The sequence below is a fragment of the Parasteatoda tepidariorum genome, chromosome 7, assembly GCF_982258835.1.
Source record: "Parasteatoda tepidariorum strain Cologne lab strain chromosome 7, Ptep-v5.0, whole genome shotgun sequence".
In the NCBI taxonomy this organism is placed as follows: Eukaryota; Metazoa; Arthropoda; class Arachnida; order Araneae; family Theridiidae; genus Parasteatoda; species Parasteatoda tepidariorum.
The window spans coordinates 103,297,498-103,314,902 of NC_141761.1; the positions used below are offsets into that span (position 1 = coordinate 103,297,498).

The window sequence follows — 17,405 nt, forward strand, 5'->3', positions numbered from 1 at the left end:
CAAATTGTTACCTTCCTTCTATAAAGTTCGTATCTAGTTCAATCGTATATTTAACGTAATTTTTAGCTCTTGGATTTGTATGTATTATAGTTCACAGCTTATGATTGAAGGCTTTCCAAGTACCTGACGACAGACAAGCTTTATGAAAACTACTTTATTGAGGTCTTTAAAATATAAATTTGTAAAAGTTGTTAAAGTATCTGGCAGCCTTACATGAAATATTGATCTTCATTAAGTTATTCTGTACTGAAATATTTTTAATTCAAATTACTGTTTTCAGTATGTTTCGAGTTGGTCACTTAAAGTACCCGTTTTCTTTATTTTGCACCTTTTCTCCCTTTTTTTGACATATGTCTAGGTATGCTCAACCTTTTCCTGATAGCAAACCACAGAAACTAAAAAAAAATGCCGTGTTTGGGCTAACGTGAGTAATGTAAAATTATGAAATCTTTGAAAGTACGTATTTACAATGTAAATTGTTAAATATTTCGCTTATGTATAAGCACTGAATCATAGCCATAAATAAAACTAGTAAACGAGATTGTTACAGTAAAGCTGAGTTTTGAAACAATCGAATATAAACCATGCCCAGTAAAAATAATTGAGTTAAAGGTCGTGATTTCCGTAGCCTGGTTTGTGGCAGAATAATTGCCAAATCTTGGAAATTTCTGGGCAGGGGCCCCCTCGAGAAACTAAAAAAAAATGTGACTAAAAGGAACCAACTTAAAAGGTATAACACGTAGCCGCTCCCAGGCAAACATCTACATGTTTTTTTTAAAAAAAAAATTTGCAAGTTTAAAATCTAATTGGCACCTAGGCGATTGTAGTTGGCACGGCAGATCATAAAATGGAAATATCCCTGAAACTACTTCGTATATTTTCATTAATATTTGAAACTGTCCAATGGTTAGTTTTAGCCTGAGATTTCCTTATTATCAAAACAAGATAAATATTTAAAAGTAAATTAATAAAGCATTTCCCATTTAAATGTGTGACCGTAAGACCAGGTGCAGCAAATATTCTTGAATAATGTGTGACAGTAATTATGTGTTTACTAAATTTCTTTCCTTTGTAACTAAATTCATTCATTTACAATCAGGCGAGTATTAATTCAATGCAAGCTTAAAATCTGACAAGGTTGAATTTATTTTTCTAGTAGGCAGTGCTGTTTTTTAAATTATTTCAAAATGATGTATTATACCAATGTTGGATAAATTGACGTATCTAAAGAATTACTTTTAAAACTTAAAAGTTAAGGTATGTAATTCTCAAATAAAAATAGTGTGATTAGCAAGAAAGGAGATAAATTGTCATTTATAGAATTTTTAGAAATAAAGTATAGAACAGAAAACTAATAAAATGAATTATCCTTGATATGGAAAAAAAAAAATCATAAACAATTTTATGTGGTTCCTTAGTAATTTTTGTGTCAAGCGAAATATATTTTTAATAGACTGTAAAATATTTAATATGATCTCAGATGTTTAAATAAAAACGATTTTGAGTTAGCTTCCAATGAGTTTCAAATTATTACAAGGCTTTACCATTGACATCTACTGTTTAAACATGTAAAGAGTTTTGAGATTTGAAAACAATTGGTTATCCGTATCAAGGGTCTGTTTGGAAGAAATTTGGGTCCGTTAACGGACCCTTCGCAAAATATCTTTTCATAAAAACGGACCCTTCACAAAATATTTTATTATTGTTTTGTTAATAGAATAAACCTTTCTCAGAAAGGGGGGGGGGAGAAAGACAGATGTAAACGAACTAAATTTTGTCTTCGGCTGACGCTTCTTCCTTTATTCATCTGAAATAAATATTCTGCGTTTAGCAGTGTAGACTAAATACCAAATATTTATATGTTGCATCGCTAATTTAGTAGCTGCAATTGCTGTTTATTTTTTAAAATTAAATTTTTTTAATTATAATTTTACAGTGTTGAGCATAATCTTGTATGTCTTTACAATTTAAAAACTTGATTTTTTTTTTTTTTTTTTGCAATAACTGACCCCTATTTGCTTTCCAAATATACTGACCCTATTTGCTTTCCAGCAATTCACAAAAGTGGACCCTGGTTAAAAGAATGTGACTTAACGTTTATTTATATTCTCAAATTAGGAGTAATTTGTTCACAATTTTATAAAAGTGGACCGTTCACAAAATGTCTAGACAGACCTCTGTGTTTGGATTGTTCTGTTGCTCTGTATAGAAGATTCCTCTATTGATTTGTGATGGTCAGAAATTCCTGTCATAAGTTCGACTAAATTTAAATTTACTGTTGGTCAAGTAGTGAAGGATTCTTGAGATTCCATGTTAAATTGGAAGGATTGCTGCGAACTTATATTTTTGGGAGGATATATTTCCATTTTGTCAAATGTAATTCCTATTTTCAGCAAATCATAAGTTGGCACCTTCAATTATTCTTACATATTATATAATAAAAGGATGTCAAAACTCAGTAGACTCTTAAAAACTTTTCTTGGTGAGAAAGCTATAAGTTATAAATAAAATTGTTGTCAACTTTTCCTATTTTATAAGTGTTAGCAAGAATTATACTTTATTATTTTTTTCTGTGTATAATATGCAATGTTCTTATTAAATGCATAGGATTGTCAAAATCTCCTGAAAAAACTTAAGAAATAGTTGCAGAAAAAAAGTTTTATTGTAAGATGAAATCACCACGAATAAAGTGTGTCAATGTAATTATTTAAATGCATAGTAAAATTCTTGTGTTTTAATAAAAATTGGAATTTTTAAAACCATGTGAAAAGGCATCACAAAATCTGCCCAAAAAATTATTTAAAAATAACTTGGGCTTGCTGTGAAAACTAAGCCAGTCAAAGAGTGATTACTTAAAAGTGCTATTTGAAACTCGCATGTTGTAGTAAAAATAAGAGATTTTCCAAAGTGGGTCTGTAACTGCCTTTAAAAGAAATGAAAAAGTAAATTTAATGGATGGTTCATAACTAGCGTGTCTTAATGAGTGTGTCAGGATTTTATTAACCACATGGAAGTTTGTAGTTATAAATTAAGAATGAAACGTTACTTGGATTTATGAATAAATCTGCAATAATAAGTTAGAAGTGATTACTAAAATTCAAAATTAATGCATCGAAATATCTTATTAAAAATAGCGAGTTCTTAAAAAAACCATGCTAAGTTTCATAGCAATAGCTGTTAAAAAAAAGTGGTCGAGATACAACTTAGATTTAAAATAGAATCTGCAAATTGAGCTCATGCGTCACAAAGTGAAAACTGAGCAATGTGCGATTCATAAATTTAATTTTTAAAAGAAAAAAGTTTTTTTTTTTTGTGGTCAGAAGCTTTTACACGCTACACGTCAAAAGTTGCAGGCTGCTGGTAGTTCACCCCTACCAGCTTAAATCTTTTCAGTTTGTATTTGGAAGGATCTTAAGTTTTCAAATTTCTTTTAGAGAGCTGCAATTTTTTCTGTACCATACTGATGTACCTCATGGCAGAATTGAGGCGACATGGCGATATTTTCGCTGAACAGTGCCGAGTTTTTGCAGAAAGGTTTTTCATTTGTGAAAGGAAAGTTTTTGGTTTTCCTTTCTGCACAATTTTTTGAAAAATATTTTTTTGTGAGATTCATTTCTTGCTTATCAGAGAAGAGGAAAGAAATAATCGTTTTTTTTTTTAATTCTCATTTTGGATTGGGGAAAAAAGTCTGTATTGACTGGCTTCAGCTAGAATTTCAAATTAATGTAAATTAAAAAAATTCAGAAATCGCGAAAGTTTTAAAGATAGTTTGCTTTAGAAATGAGGTTCTTTCTTTCATTTTTTTTTTCAGGATATTTTTCATTTTTTTTCCCTTCCTTATTTGAGTATCCTTTTTAAAGAGTCTCATTCACGTTCGTCGTTACTGCATGAATTTTACAATCTTTAATTTATGTACGAAATTTAATTTATTATCGTTTAATTTATTTACGAATTTTATTTTTTGTAATGATTTACAAAATTCAAATGAAATAGTTATTTTTCCAAATACAAAATGTGAGAAAGTGCCTATAATATTTGAATTAAAATAATAGTTTTAATATAAGATAATAATATTTTCAATATTCTTTTATTCGATATTTTTAATATAGGGTAAATATGTTTTATACTATTTTTTTCTTCTGTAAGCACGTTACCTTAAATGAGTAATTGTTATAATTAAAAGTATATTTAAAAAATATTAAAGCTAGGGAAGTTTGTCACAGAAAGCCTGAAAAAATTCTGCCACAGGGGCAATGTAATTTTGACTATAAAAAATTTCAACTACATATTAAAACACTTTGTAAATTTTCAAGTTAATTTTAATTTCATAAAATTTGATTTTAAATCAGTAATTAAGAAAATTAATTGTCCTTATTTATGTACAATCACTTGAGTTTTGATTTTAATCTATTGAATTTTAAACATTTTACATTCCAACGTGATTCATTCTGTTGTGTTATTGCAACATTCCTATAGGTTATGACTTAGTGTTTTTATATCATTTACTGTTCATAAAATGCCCATTTAACCTAGCTTTAGCACTCTTTTAATTTGGGAGTATCTTGTGTTTTTGTCTGGATTTTTCATTATTAAAAATTGCTAACTTTTAGATAGGATTGAATTTTTGACTTCTAAAACCTAAGTCGATAGTCTTTAGCCATGTAAAAGTTTTTATGATACCAGAGTTAGTAAAATGTTAATTTTTAAATACTTATACATAGTAGTAAAATATTTTATTACAAATGTAATCATTTATTTTATTTGAAAGCTTTTTCATCATAAGGAATATTGAAATATACGGTTTTTATGTGAAATCTTTACGTAGTGCTTCTTGTTATTTTAAATATTACATCTTGTGTGCTATTTATGAATAAATTTATGCTATTGCATGAGTATTTTATTTGAAAATACTAAAGGATGATTTTGCTCATAGTTAAAATTATCTAGAACTGAAATTGACAAAAAATAAAGTTGAATACTTACCTGTCCTTTTTTTTCCAGGTGAAACCAGATTAATTGGTGTTCAATTTTCCATCGAATATGGTAAATTTTTTTTTTAATTTTGTAATGTTTTGATGTAATTTAGTCTTTTTAACAAAATTCTAAAGTTTTTATTAATATTCAATTATATAATTTAAATTGTTTCTGTCCAAACCATTATATTGCTATGACACTTAAGTGGAAGATGATGCCACTGTGTTTTATCAAAGTCTATTTGATGTTGTGCACTGCTATCGTCTTGCACATTATGGCAGCTTTAGTAATAAAGTTTATTCTTACATTTTAACTTCAAAATATTCTCATTAATGAATGTTGAACTTTTTTAAAGGTTTTTCTTATAATAGAAAAGATCTCAAGCATAAGGAAAGATTCATAATGTATACTTAAAAATGTTACAGAGAAGTGCCTATTATTATAATAATTTTGAAAAAATGTTAAATGATAGCCTTAAATCTTGAAATGCTATTTACTGCTTTGAAGACATAATTTCAAAATTGTCTACGAAGGTTAACTGAAAATTTTCAGCTGGAAGATATCTTGTGAATTCTGAAAAAGATATATATGTTAATTAAAATGTGTGCATTTTTTCAGATAATCATAATTTTAATTTATGAAAACTTCTTGAGTACATGTGCAATTATGAATAAAATATAACTGAACATGTTTAATTTATAATAAATATTAATGGATAGTTAAAAAAAATATTAAGCATTTTATGTATATTTTCTTATATCCTTTGAGGGTTAGTCCAAATTATAATCAAGGCAATTAGATCCATCACAAAATCTAAACTTGTCCAAAAAAATCTTTATAAAATTAAAATTATTGTGATTTAATTTTAATTAATAAATTTTTATTAATTTTAATCAAATTATTGTGATTTATAATAAAATAGGACTTTTTTTCAAGCTTTATTATTGCTCATATTTATTCTGCGTAACTTTACCCGTAGTTGCATTTTTATGCATTAAAACAAACTGGAAAAGGTCCCTTGGTTATCACACAAATTTGAATTTCCCAAATATTGGTTGCTACTTTGGTTCCATAGAAGGGTGTCCTGCCACCCATTTGACGCCTGTAAGTGCACCCTCTTTGCCCTTTTTGTAAAAATTAGTCACCAACCACTATCCCTTAAAAACACTGCCTTTTTATTCGTATTTTATTTTTGAGAAAAATTAACTGTTAATATAATAATTACACACAAAAATTATCTGAGTTTATAGGTTTCATTCTGATTATTATTACAAATATTTACTTTTAGGATTATTCCCAACTGGTTAAATTTTTAAGTGATTTCAAAATTATTTTTTAAATAAGTACCTTTTTTTCTTTCTTTTTTTTAAAAAAATGCACCTCTAAATTTATTTTCTATTCATTATCTGTATAAATTGGAGAAAAAAAATATTTTAAGTTAATTAAGTTATATTAACAAATAATATACTTTTTAGTTTACTTTTTTTGAAGAAGAAAAAAAATGAATGCACAGAGATGGTCTCTTAGCATGCCTTTAATTATTTTTATAAAGTACAAATTTTTCTATTATTTTGATAATGAGTGAAAATTACTTTTTGAAATATACACATAAAATAGTATAAGACGGTGACTTAAAAATTGGATAACATTAAATTATTACGTGAAATTACACATTTTGGTCAATTTTTGCAGTGTTAGGCGAGTCCTCTTTATTCTTAGGAAGAACTCTGGGGCTCTACCGTAGCTTATTTTTACAAACATCTTAACTTATCAAGAAATTTCTTTTTTGCATTTTGAAGATTTTGAAAAGTGAATCAAGTATCTTATCTAGCCTATCCAGTGTCTTATTTCATTAATTTTAGGACTCGTGAATAGGGTGACGAAGAAAAAAATTTCTTTTATTGATTGGGGGGCAAATACTTCAGTTTCTAAAAAAGTATCAAAATTTTCTAAATTCTGATGCATGAAAATATCTGACCAAATTGCACTTTTTTTTAAAATTGGTTCTTAATAAATAAAGAGCTATTTCAATAATGCTTTCAAACAACTAAAAGGATAATCATCTAACTTGAGTGAATATTATTTATGTTTAGTATAATAATTCTTATAAATAGTAATTTTTATTGTTTTGTAATTAATATTTAGTACAAGAAAACTTTCTATAATTGCTGTAGCTTGTCTGATTTAAGGAGTAATTTTTGTTTGACTGTGTAGTACAAAAATGCTCAAATTTAAATTGAAAATCCTCTACAGTAATTAAGATTCTGTTGTACAGGGATGAGATTTTTCTGCTTTTTATTGGATTTCTGCCTTTTTCTCTTTTGTCTCTTGAATTTTAGGCTTTTTATCAAAAACTCCAACTATCTAAAAATGTGTTTTTTTTTTTTTTTTTTTTGTTGTTTTTTTTTTTTTTTAAATTAATATTCTGCTTTTTCTGAAAATTTAGCCATTGAAATAAAATAATTGTATTTATTTACGAATTTCAAAGATATATAGAAAATTCAAACTACGTAGCTGCCAACCTATCCGCATATCTACTTATTTTTATCTACTTTCTTTGCTTTTACGTGCAGGCAGTGAGATTTTCTTAATTTTTACCCTTACGCTAGATAGCTCGTATTTTCTTAATCCAGGCTTCTCTGCATTCTAATACCAAACATCGATGTTCGTATTTACCTGATTTGAAAGTTGCGTGTTGTGGTTCTTATTCACGCGATTTCAATATTGTACATTGCAATTCTTATTTATGAGGTTTAAAAATCCATTGTCGTTATTTGTATTTACGCGTTTTTAAAATCTATGTAGCTATCTGGCGTTGTGATTCGTTTTGCGATTATAATATCAAACACCGATTTTCGTATTCCTGTGATTTAGAAATAGTGCATCGGGATTCATATTTACACTATTAAAAATTATACGTCATGATTTGTACTTTTACATTTTGGGAATCCAACATAGAGTTTCATTTCCACATGATTTCAAAGTTCATTATCGTCATTCATATTCATGCGATTTTAAAATCTCAGATCGCTATTTGTATTCTCGTGATATTAAAATCCTTTATCGCAATTCTTCTAAGAAGTATGTTTTTTTCTTGAGCTAGTTACTATACAGGAGACAGTTTTTCTATCAACATTTTTTGTTTTATATGGCGACACATCAGCGAAACGGGATGATTTCTCTCGAAAGATTTACTCACGTTAAAATTCAGCTTGTTTGCCTTTTGGCCAATCTCATCCCTGGTTATAGTATGATTTTGTTTTCAATGGGCTTAATCTTCATTTTTATGATAACAGGAGAGCTTATGATATAAGTTGTAATATCCCTAAATGCAATGTGAATGTTTTTGAAGCAGATAATTTAATCCATTAATAGGTAGCTTATAACCAGATTTTTTTGATAATTTTGTGCTAAAAGTGCAAATTTATACAAAGCTAATAGTTATTTTTTTTTAAAGCTGCCTATTTTTACCATTTTAAAAAAAACCACTGTCAGGAGAAAAAATTTTGCTTATCTCCTGTATGGATGAACAAAATTCAGTCTTTATAAAGAATCTTTAAAATTTTACGTAATTGTAAGGTATGAATAACAAATTTAGTTACAATTTAATGTCTTAATTTTCACTCAAATGAAATTAAAAGGCTTTTAAAGCTCATTTGGTTAATAATAAATGATTTAATTTACAACAATTCCGAAGTTGAGGAATATATTGATGTATTTTATCTTCTCGTTTTGATGAAATACCTTTCAAGCTTTTTACAAGCCAGAGTACTCAGGTGCTGTTTTTTTCCTGCACCTCGGAATTTTCCCTGCCCCAGCACTTTCATTGTCTACAAAACATTTAAGAGTCCTGTCGCTTTTGTTACAGCGTTGCTTCTTAGCCAAGCTATTGTAAAAAGACTATTCATTAGATATAATTCATTAGATTCAGTTCTTTTCTTGAGAATGAACAAATAACTCAACTGTAAATTAAATATATTATTTATTTTTTGCGTGAACTGATGATTCTTTTCATAATAAAAATTTCAAATTGAAGTCTTAAAACTCTAAAGCACCAATAGATTCATAATAAAAAGTAGTAAATCAAATCTTTAATTGTAAGGAATTGCTATTTCAATAGAACAATTCATTAATTGTAGACATGATAAGGTAAGGGTTTGTTCACTAACTTAAATTAAGAAAGGTGCTTGTTTTTATACACATTTTTTAAAAGCTCTTTAAGGTGCTTTTTTTCTTTGGGGGTTTGTAAAAGTGCTTAATTTTCTCTCACCAGAATGAGATTTTTTTCTTTATTCTGTATTTTTTTCTGTCGACTATTCTCATAATTTACGAAAAGAGCACCATTTTGCAATTTTTCTTGAATATTATAAATTAGTTATTTTATCATGATTATGTAAAGTCATAGATGTTTGCTTCAAAATGTTTTTGAAGTTTTTTGATTTTATGTATATAATTGAAAAAAGAACTTTAAATAATAGAAAAAAATTTCATTATTGCTCAAATCTTAAATTTTTTTTAAAGAGGATTTGAAATATTTTTGGGAGAAGTATTTATTAAAAACTGCCTGAAAGGTTATGTTTTATGAAAAATTTGGCTTGGAGTAAAGATTTTTTAAAATATTTTTTTTAAACCAATATTCAAACAGTAGCAGATTATTTAAAAAAGATACTAAATATATAGAAATTTTTTAGCTCGTAATAGTAGGGATTTGTTACAGCTTCATATTTTGAAATTGGCATGGATGATAAAAATAAGTTCTGGCACATGCTTTTGTTATTAATGATTAATTTGTAGCTTTGAGCATTGAATTCTGCCATTTTTTTCTTTGGTTTAATTTAAATTCCTATTTTTATGTCCGTAAGTCCTAATATTGAGGAAGTTTAAGCTATAAAAAAAAAAAAGGGATCAATTTTTCCTGTTTTTGATATTCAGAATTATCACTCGCTAACAGAATTAAAAAGTCTCAATTTGTTTGTACTTATTAATTTTAAGTGCAATTCTATATTTTTTAATTGATAACTTTAGATTAATAATAGCAATTTAATTAGGTGTAGAACTAAGATACTACCAGACCAGATACCATTTCTACTGATTCATTAATGTCTCAGATTTTTTAAAAGAAAAAGGTTTATGAAGTAAATTTAAATAAAATTACAGAATGGGTAATGTCACAATTAAAATGAAATTATCTATTTTGTGACTGAAACAAAAATTAAAATCAACAGCACAATATCCCTTGGCATCTATTGCTGGTCTAGAAGATTATAATGCTAATTATATTTAGATGGCTAGATTCACAGTTTTGGACCACCATTAATTTCAAGTCTTGAATAAATTATTCTGTAACAGTTAAGAAAGCATATTGTCATCAAGTGACCTAATCTTTGGCTTTGGAACTGTTAATTTTTTTTTTTTTTTTTTAGTTCAATGAAAGAGAAAATATTTAAACATGTCAATGTTAATTGAAAAAACCAATCTCCTCAAGCAACAAATTTTTTTTTCTTCTTTCTCAGCAAAATTCCAATTTTATTGAAAATAACTGATTTGCTATTTTGGAACATAATGAAGAAATTATTAGGATTGATTAAAGCAGAATTGAAATGCATTTTTCAGTTAGTCTAGAGATTTTTAAGAAGTTAGTGCAGAATTTAATAAATAATCCCCATGAATGTATCCTATATATATTATCTGCAATGTAACTTTTCTTTCATTATTTAGTTAGAAAAAAGCCTTAACCTTGTTATAAATTTTAAAAAAATATTGTAGAAAAGGATCTTTTTTTTTCTAATAAGAATTTACTCAGATTTTTAAAAGTAACATGTGGTCAAAAACATAAGATGGGGCAAAAAGTTATTTTAAATACAAAAATAAAACAAATCATTTGATTGAAAAAAAGGTTCTGATTTCAACCTTGATTCTGATTTTATCCTTTTTCTTAAATTTCATTTCTTGTTAATTTAAAAAAAAATATATATATATATTTGTTTCTTGAATTTATATATATTTGTTTCTTGAATTTAGTTTTTAGTGAACAATAATAAGAAATTAATTGTAAATTTTGTTATTTTTAATTTTATTTATTTTTTTGCAAAATACAAGCTTTAAGTAACAAATAGGAAGTAAGAACTTTTAAAATCCTCTTTGAAAATTTTCTAATTCACTTAAATAATAATAAAAATCCCTTAATTTTTCAAATGATATATATTTCATTTCTCCTATTTCTAAATGAATTTAAACAAAAAAAATTTTTTTAATTTTTATTACAATAATGAGAGAAACATAAAATTTTCTTATTAGTTTTCGTTATTAAATTTAAAGAAATAATTGGTTTTAACATTTTTCACAACATTGAAAAAAATTTCTACAAATTATTGGATGATGTGTCAAAATTTATCACTTATTCACTGAGAAATTTCTAATGCAGTTGGCTCCTGTTTAGCCTCTCGGATTGGCAAAAAGGTTGATTATATATATAATAATTCAAAAATAATTGAATATTATAATGATGCACAAAGTTGTAACAGAATACAGGTACTGAATGGTTATGATTAGAAAGATTCAAAGTGCAGGCATTAGCATTCCTCCTTTTCCTTTGACTAGTTAGGGGAGATTTCCATGTTGTGACCTGTGGCCAAATAATTGCTAAGTCTTGTCAACTTCCGTGCAGCGACCCATGAGAAACTGATAAAAAGAAAGGGGCAAACCAAAGAGTATAACTCATAGCTACCCCGAGGCAGACCTAAATTTAAAAAAAAAAAAAAAAAATCCTATTTAATATCAATAAAGTGCCTTGGCGGTTGTTAGCGTGGCGAGTTAAGATACAGAAATTTCCCCACTAGTTATGTAAATGGAAGTTCCATGCAGAAAAAAGAAAAATTATTGTAGGATTTTAATTTTTGTATTGGAAACTCCTGGTGGATAGTTCATTGATAGCCCTCAAAATATATTTAGTATTGTACTTCATCATTTTTTTAAAATTTTTTTTTTTTTAGTTGATACAGTTAGTTCAATTTTATCACTTTAATTTGAGCTGTCTGAAAGGTGAAGGTATAAGTTCAACTGTAGATTTATATCAATTGCATGCCCTAAGCTTTTGATTTTCATTTATAATTTGCTTATGCCGTTATGTTTTTGTTTTCATTACTACTTTGCAATGCATGTTGTAACTAAAGTTATAGTGCTTATTTTTACCATGCATTGATACTTTGGAAAGCAAAAACTTCACTAACTTTTTATCAGTTTTTTAAACTTGTCTTGAAACTAAATGTGTGTTTTTCGTACTAGCACAAACTTGTACTGCAATTTAAAAAAAAAAAAAAAAAACCTGCATTGCTGAATTTGTTTTTTTCGTTCAATATCGTTTTTTAATATCCACTATACAACATCTTTTGTTATTGTATTTCCCTTACTAGTTCAATGGATGTTTGGTCAACATATTGAATCTATTAATTTAATATTTAAATCTTTAATAATTTTCAACTTAAGTGTATAGTAAAATTTTAGAATTAAAATTTTTCGTATTTTCAACTTATATGTTTGCATATTTGCTAAATATGTTTTTTTTCTTCTTTTCCTTAAAATCAAAAATATTATGAAGATTAAAGTCCCAATACAGGATTTGTAGTAGTTCGGAGTTTTTTGATGAATAATATTTTGTCTTTTTTGTCCTGATTTGACCTTTTGACCTGATTTAAAAAGATCTTTATTTTTTGCCTCTTGATCCTGATTTCTAAGGAGCATTCCATTTTCTAAGTAAAAATGTAGGTTTTAAAATAATTGTTTTGAAGAATCGAAGGATTTTGATTTTCCATTCAACCTCTTATGTTTAATTAATAATGCTTTTAAGAATCGCAAATTTATATAATTCAAACTTGGGGATTGCTCACTATTTGTATGCATGTTCAGTTCCCACAGCATTTGTTGTTTTAAACTTTTCGGGATTTCAGTCATTGAATATTTCACTGTTTAAAATTTTATGGTGATGAAATCAATGATTGCATTCATATTTATTATTTTAAAATTATTTAATTAAGGAATTCATAAACTCTGTTACAAATTAAGATATATTTTGGTATGAAGGACACTGTAAAATCTGTAAAGCACTGTATTGTAAAAATCTTTTTGGTATTATGTTCATTTCACAGTAAATTAAAAATTTAGTGCTACATTATTATACTGGAAACTGTTATAACTTTTTGTTCTAAATGGTAATTCTCAAATTAAAAATCGTTCATTTTATTATTCTTTAATGATAAACTTAGCCTTTTTAAAAGGAGTCTGGTATATACCTACTGTTTCAAAAAAATGTCCTGATTTTTTTTTTGATTTTTTTTTTTTTGGAAAATGTCTATTATTCCTTTAGCCCACCACAAAGTCTGTCATTGTAGCACTTTTTATTCTTTGTGAAAAAGAATGAAGTACCTGCTATTGCGCTTAATTACAATTATGTTAAAGTAAATTTTAGGAAGAGTAATTATATTTTTTAAATTTCTGCATTTTGTAAAGTAAAAAACTGTTCAAATTTTTCCTTTATCCTTTTGCAAGACAAATTTTAGTTTAGGAAAACCATCTGAATAAAAAGTAAGAACTATAACAATTTTGGTGAGTTATTGTCCAACATAAATGGGACATTCCTCTGAAAGGGTTAAGCTCCTATATTCTTGGTCACGAAAATGTGGTTGGTATAAATCTTCAAAGCTCGTTCAACTATAAAACACATTCTGAGCATTTAAATTATTTTTTTTGGTATTAAGTCTTATATAATGTAAAGATTATTTTGACGTCTCTTTAAGTTAGTGCTTTCAAATACATATTTTTTGACAAAGTCAAACAAATTTGTCCTTTTTATGCAGCAGTCTCTTGCATTTCAAGTCACTTGCACAACACCAAAAACATCAAACTTCTTAGTTTCCCATCTAAATTTTCTTTACTTCTTAATATTTTCTAATTAATAAACCTGGTTGAGTATTGTTCCAGCTTTTTTTCTCTAAATAAATGAGGTTTAAAAAAGAAAAGTTGCAATCGAAGAAATGTCTATCCATTAAGGATGAAATGTTTTTTTTTTTATTTAATGATAGACTCGATTTTTGAAGCTGGTGCGCCATGAAGATGGTAAATGGAAAGCTTTATCTACTGAAACTGATGAATTATCAGAGGAAATAGCAATTAAAGAGAAAACTTATGTAAGTATATGGGCAGTGGTAGCTGAATGAAAAAAACAATGCAGCCTGTTAATAATTAGTTGCTGCTGTCCTAACATTGTTTAATAAATGGGCCTCATTTGAGTGTATCTTGTTCCAACTCTGCCTTAGAGTAGCTTTCCTCCTTGCTGATGAAGTTTTTCTCTCAACTGCTGATGTTTTTGGTGTGGTCTATTCTAAATCTTGTGGCATGTTCAAGTTTGCACTTATTAAAAGTATCAATGCATGTTCATTCATGAAATTGCTTATTCTGCTTAAAAAATTGAAATCTTTAAACATATGTGGCATCATCCAATAATACAGCATAAAAATTACGCGTTATTTTTATTTTACATGTAAAGTTATACCTGAAAACTCGGATTGAAAAAATTTTTTGCGAAATATATTACAGCAAAAAATCACTTCTTGTCTATGTGTGAATTATTCTTTTCCAAGTTTAGCTTCCTACTAATGGCTAAGGATGCGTTCAATTTTGGAATTCTAGGGAGAGTGCAGTTAGTTACCTTTTAAAATATATTTGAAAAATAACTCCTCTCCTTAGTAAAATTATTTTCTCTCCAGGCTTGGAGCACAACCACTTCTACAGTGGGCAGTGCAATAACCTTTGATTCTGAAGAAAAGTTTTCTATTAAAAGAATTAGTTGGGTTGATTTGGATAGCTTATACCAGGTAAGCGTGTAAATTAAGCTGGAATATTTTTAAGTTTAGCCTCCAAAAGGAAATGGCACCACACATAACAAAATTTATAATTTTTTAAAAAAAAATTTTAGGCTTTATTGAATGTATTTTTAGTATACAGACTGGAGGAGAAACTAAGTGCAGGCCTCCCAAATGGTCCACAATTTTCCCAAAAGTCCGCAAAAAAAAATTACCACCGCAAAAGTCCGCCGTCATCGAATAGAACCGCATTTTACTCATTTCTTTCAGCAAAAAAAAAAAGAACTTAATCAGAAATTATTTATTTTTTACTGGTGTAATAGTTCTACCATCACGTGTTCCGCCTTTCATAAAATCGCGTACCTATGACGTCATATAAAAGATCGATCATTTTCAAATCAATGGGAGCTGTAAGCTGCGCACATTTGAGCTGAGTAATAATCTTAAAGCTTATGGATACACCAACAGATAGCGTTTCCCCCAAAACTAGCACATGCTTAAGCTCAACAATTTTGACTTTGTTTTCTGCCAAATGCTATGTTTTTTTGGAAATTAATAATTTGTTTTAAGAATATAACCATTTTCTAGTTAATATTGTTTAGAATATTCATAACTTAAAAATTTCAAGTCATGGGGAAATGTAAATTTGTAAAACAATGGCTTGGTATGAAGGATTCTAATGGACACATTGTGTCTGATTGGGGCATCCAGCGTGAAAACAATTTAATTTGTGTGGTGTGTAACATGATGCCTGTAAATATTGATAAAGGTTTTTATGCTATAAAAAGGCATTCTGAATCGGAAAAACATAAGTCAAATTTTGCAACGAAAAAAAACTCCAACCAGCTTTCATTATCTGGTCATACTTCATCATTAAGTATGCTGAGCATTAAGGATCAAGCTTATAAAGCTGAAATAATTTGGTGCCTAAAAATGATCTCTTCTAATTTCCCACTTTCTACCTGCAAAGACTTAGATAAAGTGTTTAATTGTATGTTTCCTTCTTCAACTATAGAACACTTTTCACTGAATCCTACTAAAGCAACATACCTTATCACTGATGCGTTAGCTCCTTATTTCAGAAATGAATTTTTAGATGAAATTAAAAATTCCTTTTATACTTTACAATTTGACGAAACTACAAACAATGCTAATTATAAGGAGCTTCATACCAGAGTTCGTTTTTGGTCTGAAAAAAGTAAAAAAGTTTTCTCACATCACTTGGAGACATTTTTTTTAGGCCATGCAAAAGCAGAAAATGTAATGAAGCATCTAAAATCTGCCATAGATAATGCAGGTTTGAATATTTCAAACTTGTTAATGCTTTCCAGTGATGGACCAAATGTAAACAAAGCAATATTTAATCTAATGAATGAAGAAATAAAATCAACTAGAGGAGTTGGGTTGCTACAAATGGGATTTTGCAATATACATATGTTGCATAATGCGTTTATAAAAGGTTTAAATGTTTTTGGGTGTAACACTTCAGATTTAGCAATTGCATTATTCCATTATTTTGATGGATGGCCTGCCAGAAGAGAAGATTTTCGAACTGTTTTGGTAGAAAAAAAGCTGCAAGACCTTTGTTTTATCAAACATTCCACTTCGAGATGGCTAACTTTGGAGCCAGCCGTCATGAGAATATTGGAACTTTGGGATGGAATTGTCCACTATTTTTTGAAGTTTATACCTCTCAGAGAAAGAAAGTTAGATTCTGCAAGCTATAAAAAAATTGTTTCTCTTCTAAAACTGCCACTTATTAAAGCAGAGTTAAATTTTGTCTGTGCTAGTTCTGCAATTCTGACCAAATATACTAGATTTTTCCAAAATGAAGGACCTTTAGTGCAAGAACTTTATGATTGCATAAAAGAACTGCTGCTTAAAATTGGTGGCAGAGTTTGCAAACCAGAAACTTTGACATATCTTAAAAAAAGCACATGTGTATTAGGTGATATATTTGATCAAGACAGTTTGTTGCCTTCAAAGGATATTGTGTTAGAAAAAAACATTCTTGACTGTCTTATTCAGTGCAGTGATGTAGAGAAAAGAAATTTTATGCTGAATGTTCAAAAACATTTTGTTACAATTGGGTGTTATATTTTGAAAAAAGGGCCACTTATGAATGAATTATTATCTATATTATCATGTATTAAACCTGGTAATATTAAAAAAGCAAACAGTTTGAAAAAGATTCAAGAAATTGCATCCTTGCTACCATTTCCTTCAAAGATGGGAGATGTAATAGATGAATGGAAACTTCTACAGTTAGAAGTTATTGAAGAAAAACCAATTGAAAAGTTTTGGAGTGACATATTTGAAATTCAAGGCTTAAATGGTAGTGTTAAATATATGAATCTTAAAAATATTATTACAGCAGTATTGACACTTGCTCATGGAAGTGCAGATGTTGAAAGAGCTTTTTCCAAATCTGGTAGAATATTATCAGAAGAGAGAGCGTCTATGTCTTCTAGAACGCTGAATGCACATTTGACTGTAGCTGATGCTTTGAAAGCATATAATAATAAGCCTGAAATGGTTCCAATCTCAGAAAAGTTGTTATGTTTAGCACGTGTT

General features: G+C 27.9%; 1 protein-coding gene across 3 annotated transcripts in view; it reads left to right on the forward strand.

Moving 5' to 3' along the window:
- The window catches only part of LOC107436283 (serine/threonine-protein phosphatase 1 regulatory subunit 10), a 59,980-nt gene that overhangs the window by 606 nt on the left and 41,969 nt on the right, over positions 1 to 17,405 (forward strand). Inside the window, exons 2-3 of one of the 3 annotated variants that reach the window (XM_016047926.4) lie at positions 5,002 to 5,043; positions 14,052 to 14,156. In XM_016047926.4, coding sequence (XP_015903412.1) covers positions 5,041 to 5,043; positions 14,052 to 14,156 — 108 coding nt within the window. In that variant the 5' untranslated portion in view covers positions 5,002 to 5,040. Of the gene's footprint in view, positions 1 to 5,001; positions 5,044 to 14,051; positions 14,157 to 14,735; positions 14,844 to 17,405 lie in introns of all 3 variants that reach the window. The other 2 variants (XM_016047925.4, XM_016047927.4) reach the window with 2 other exon arrangements.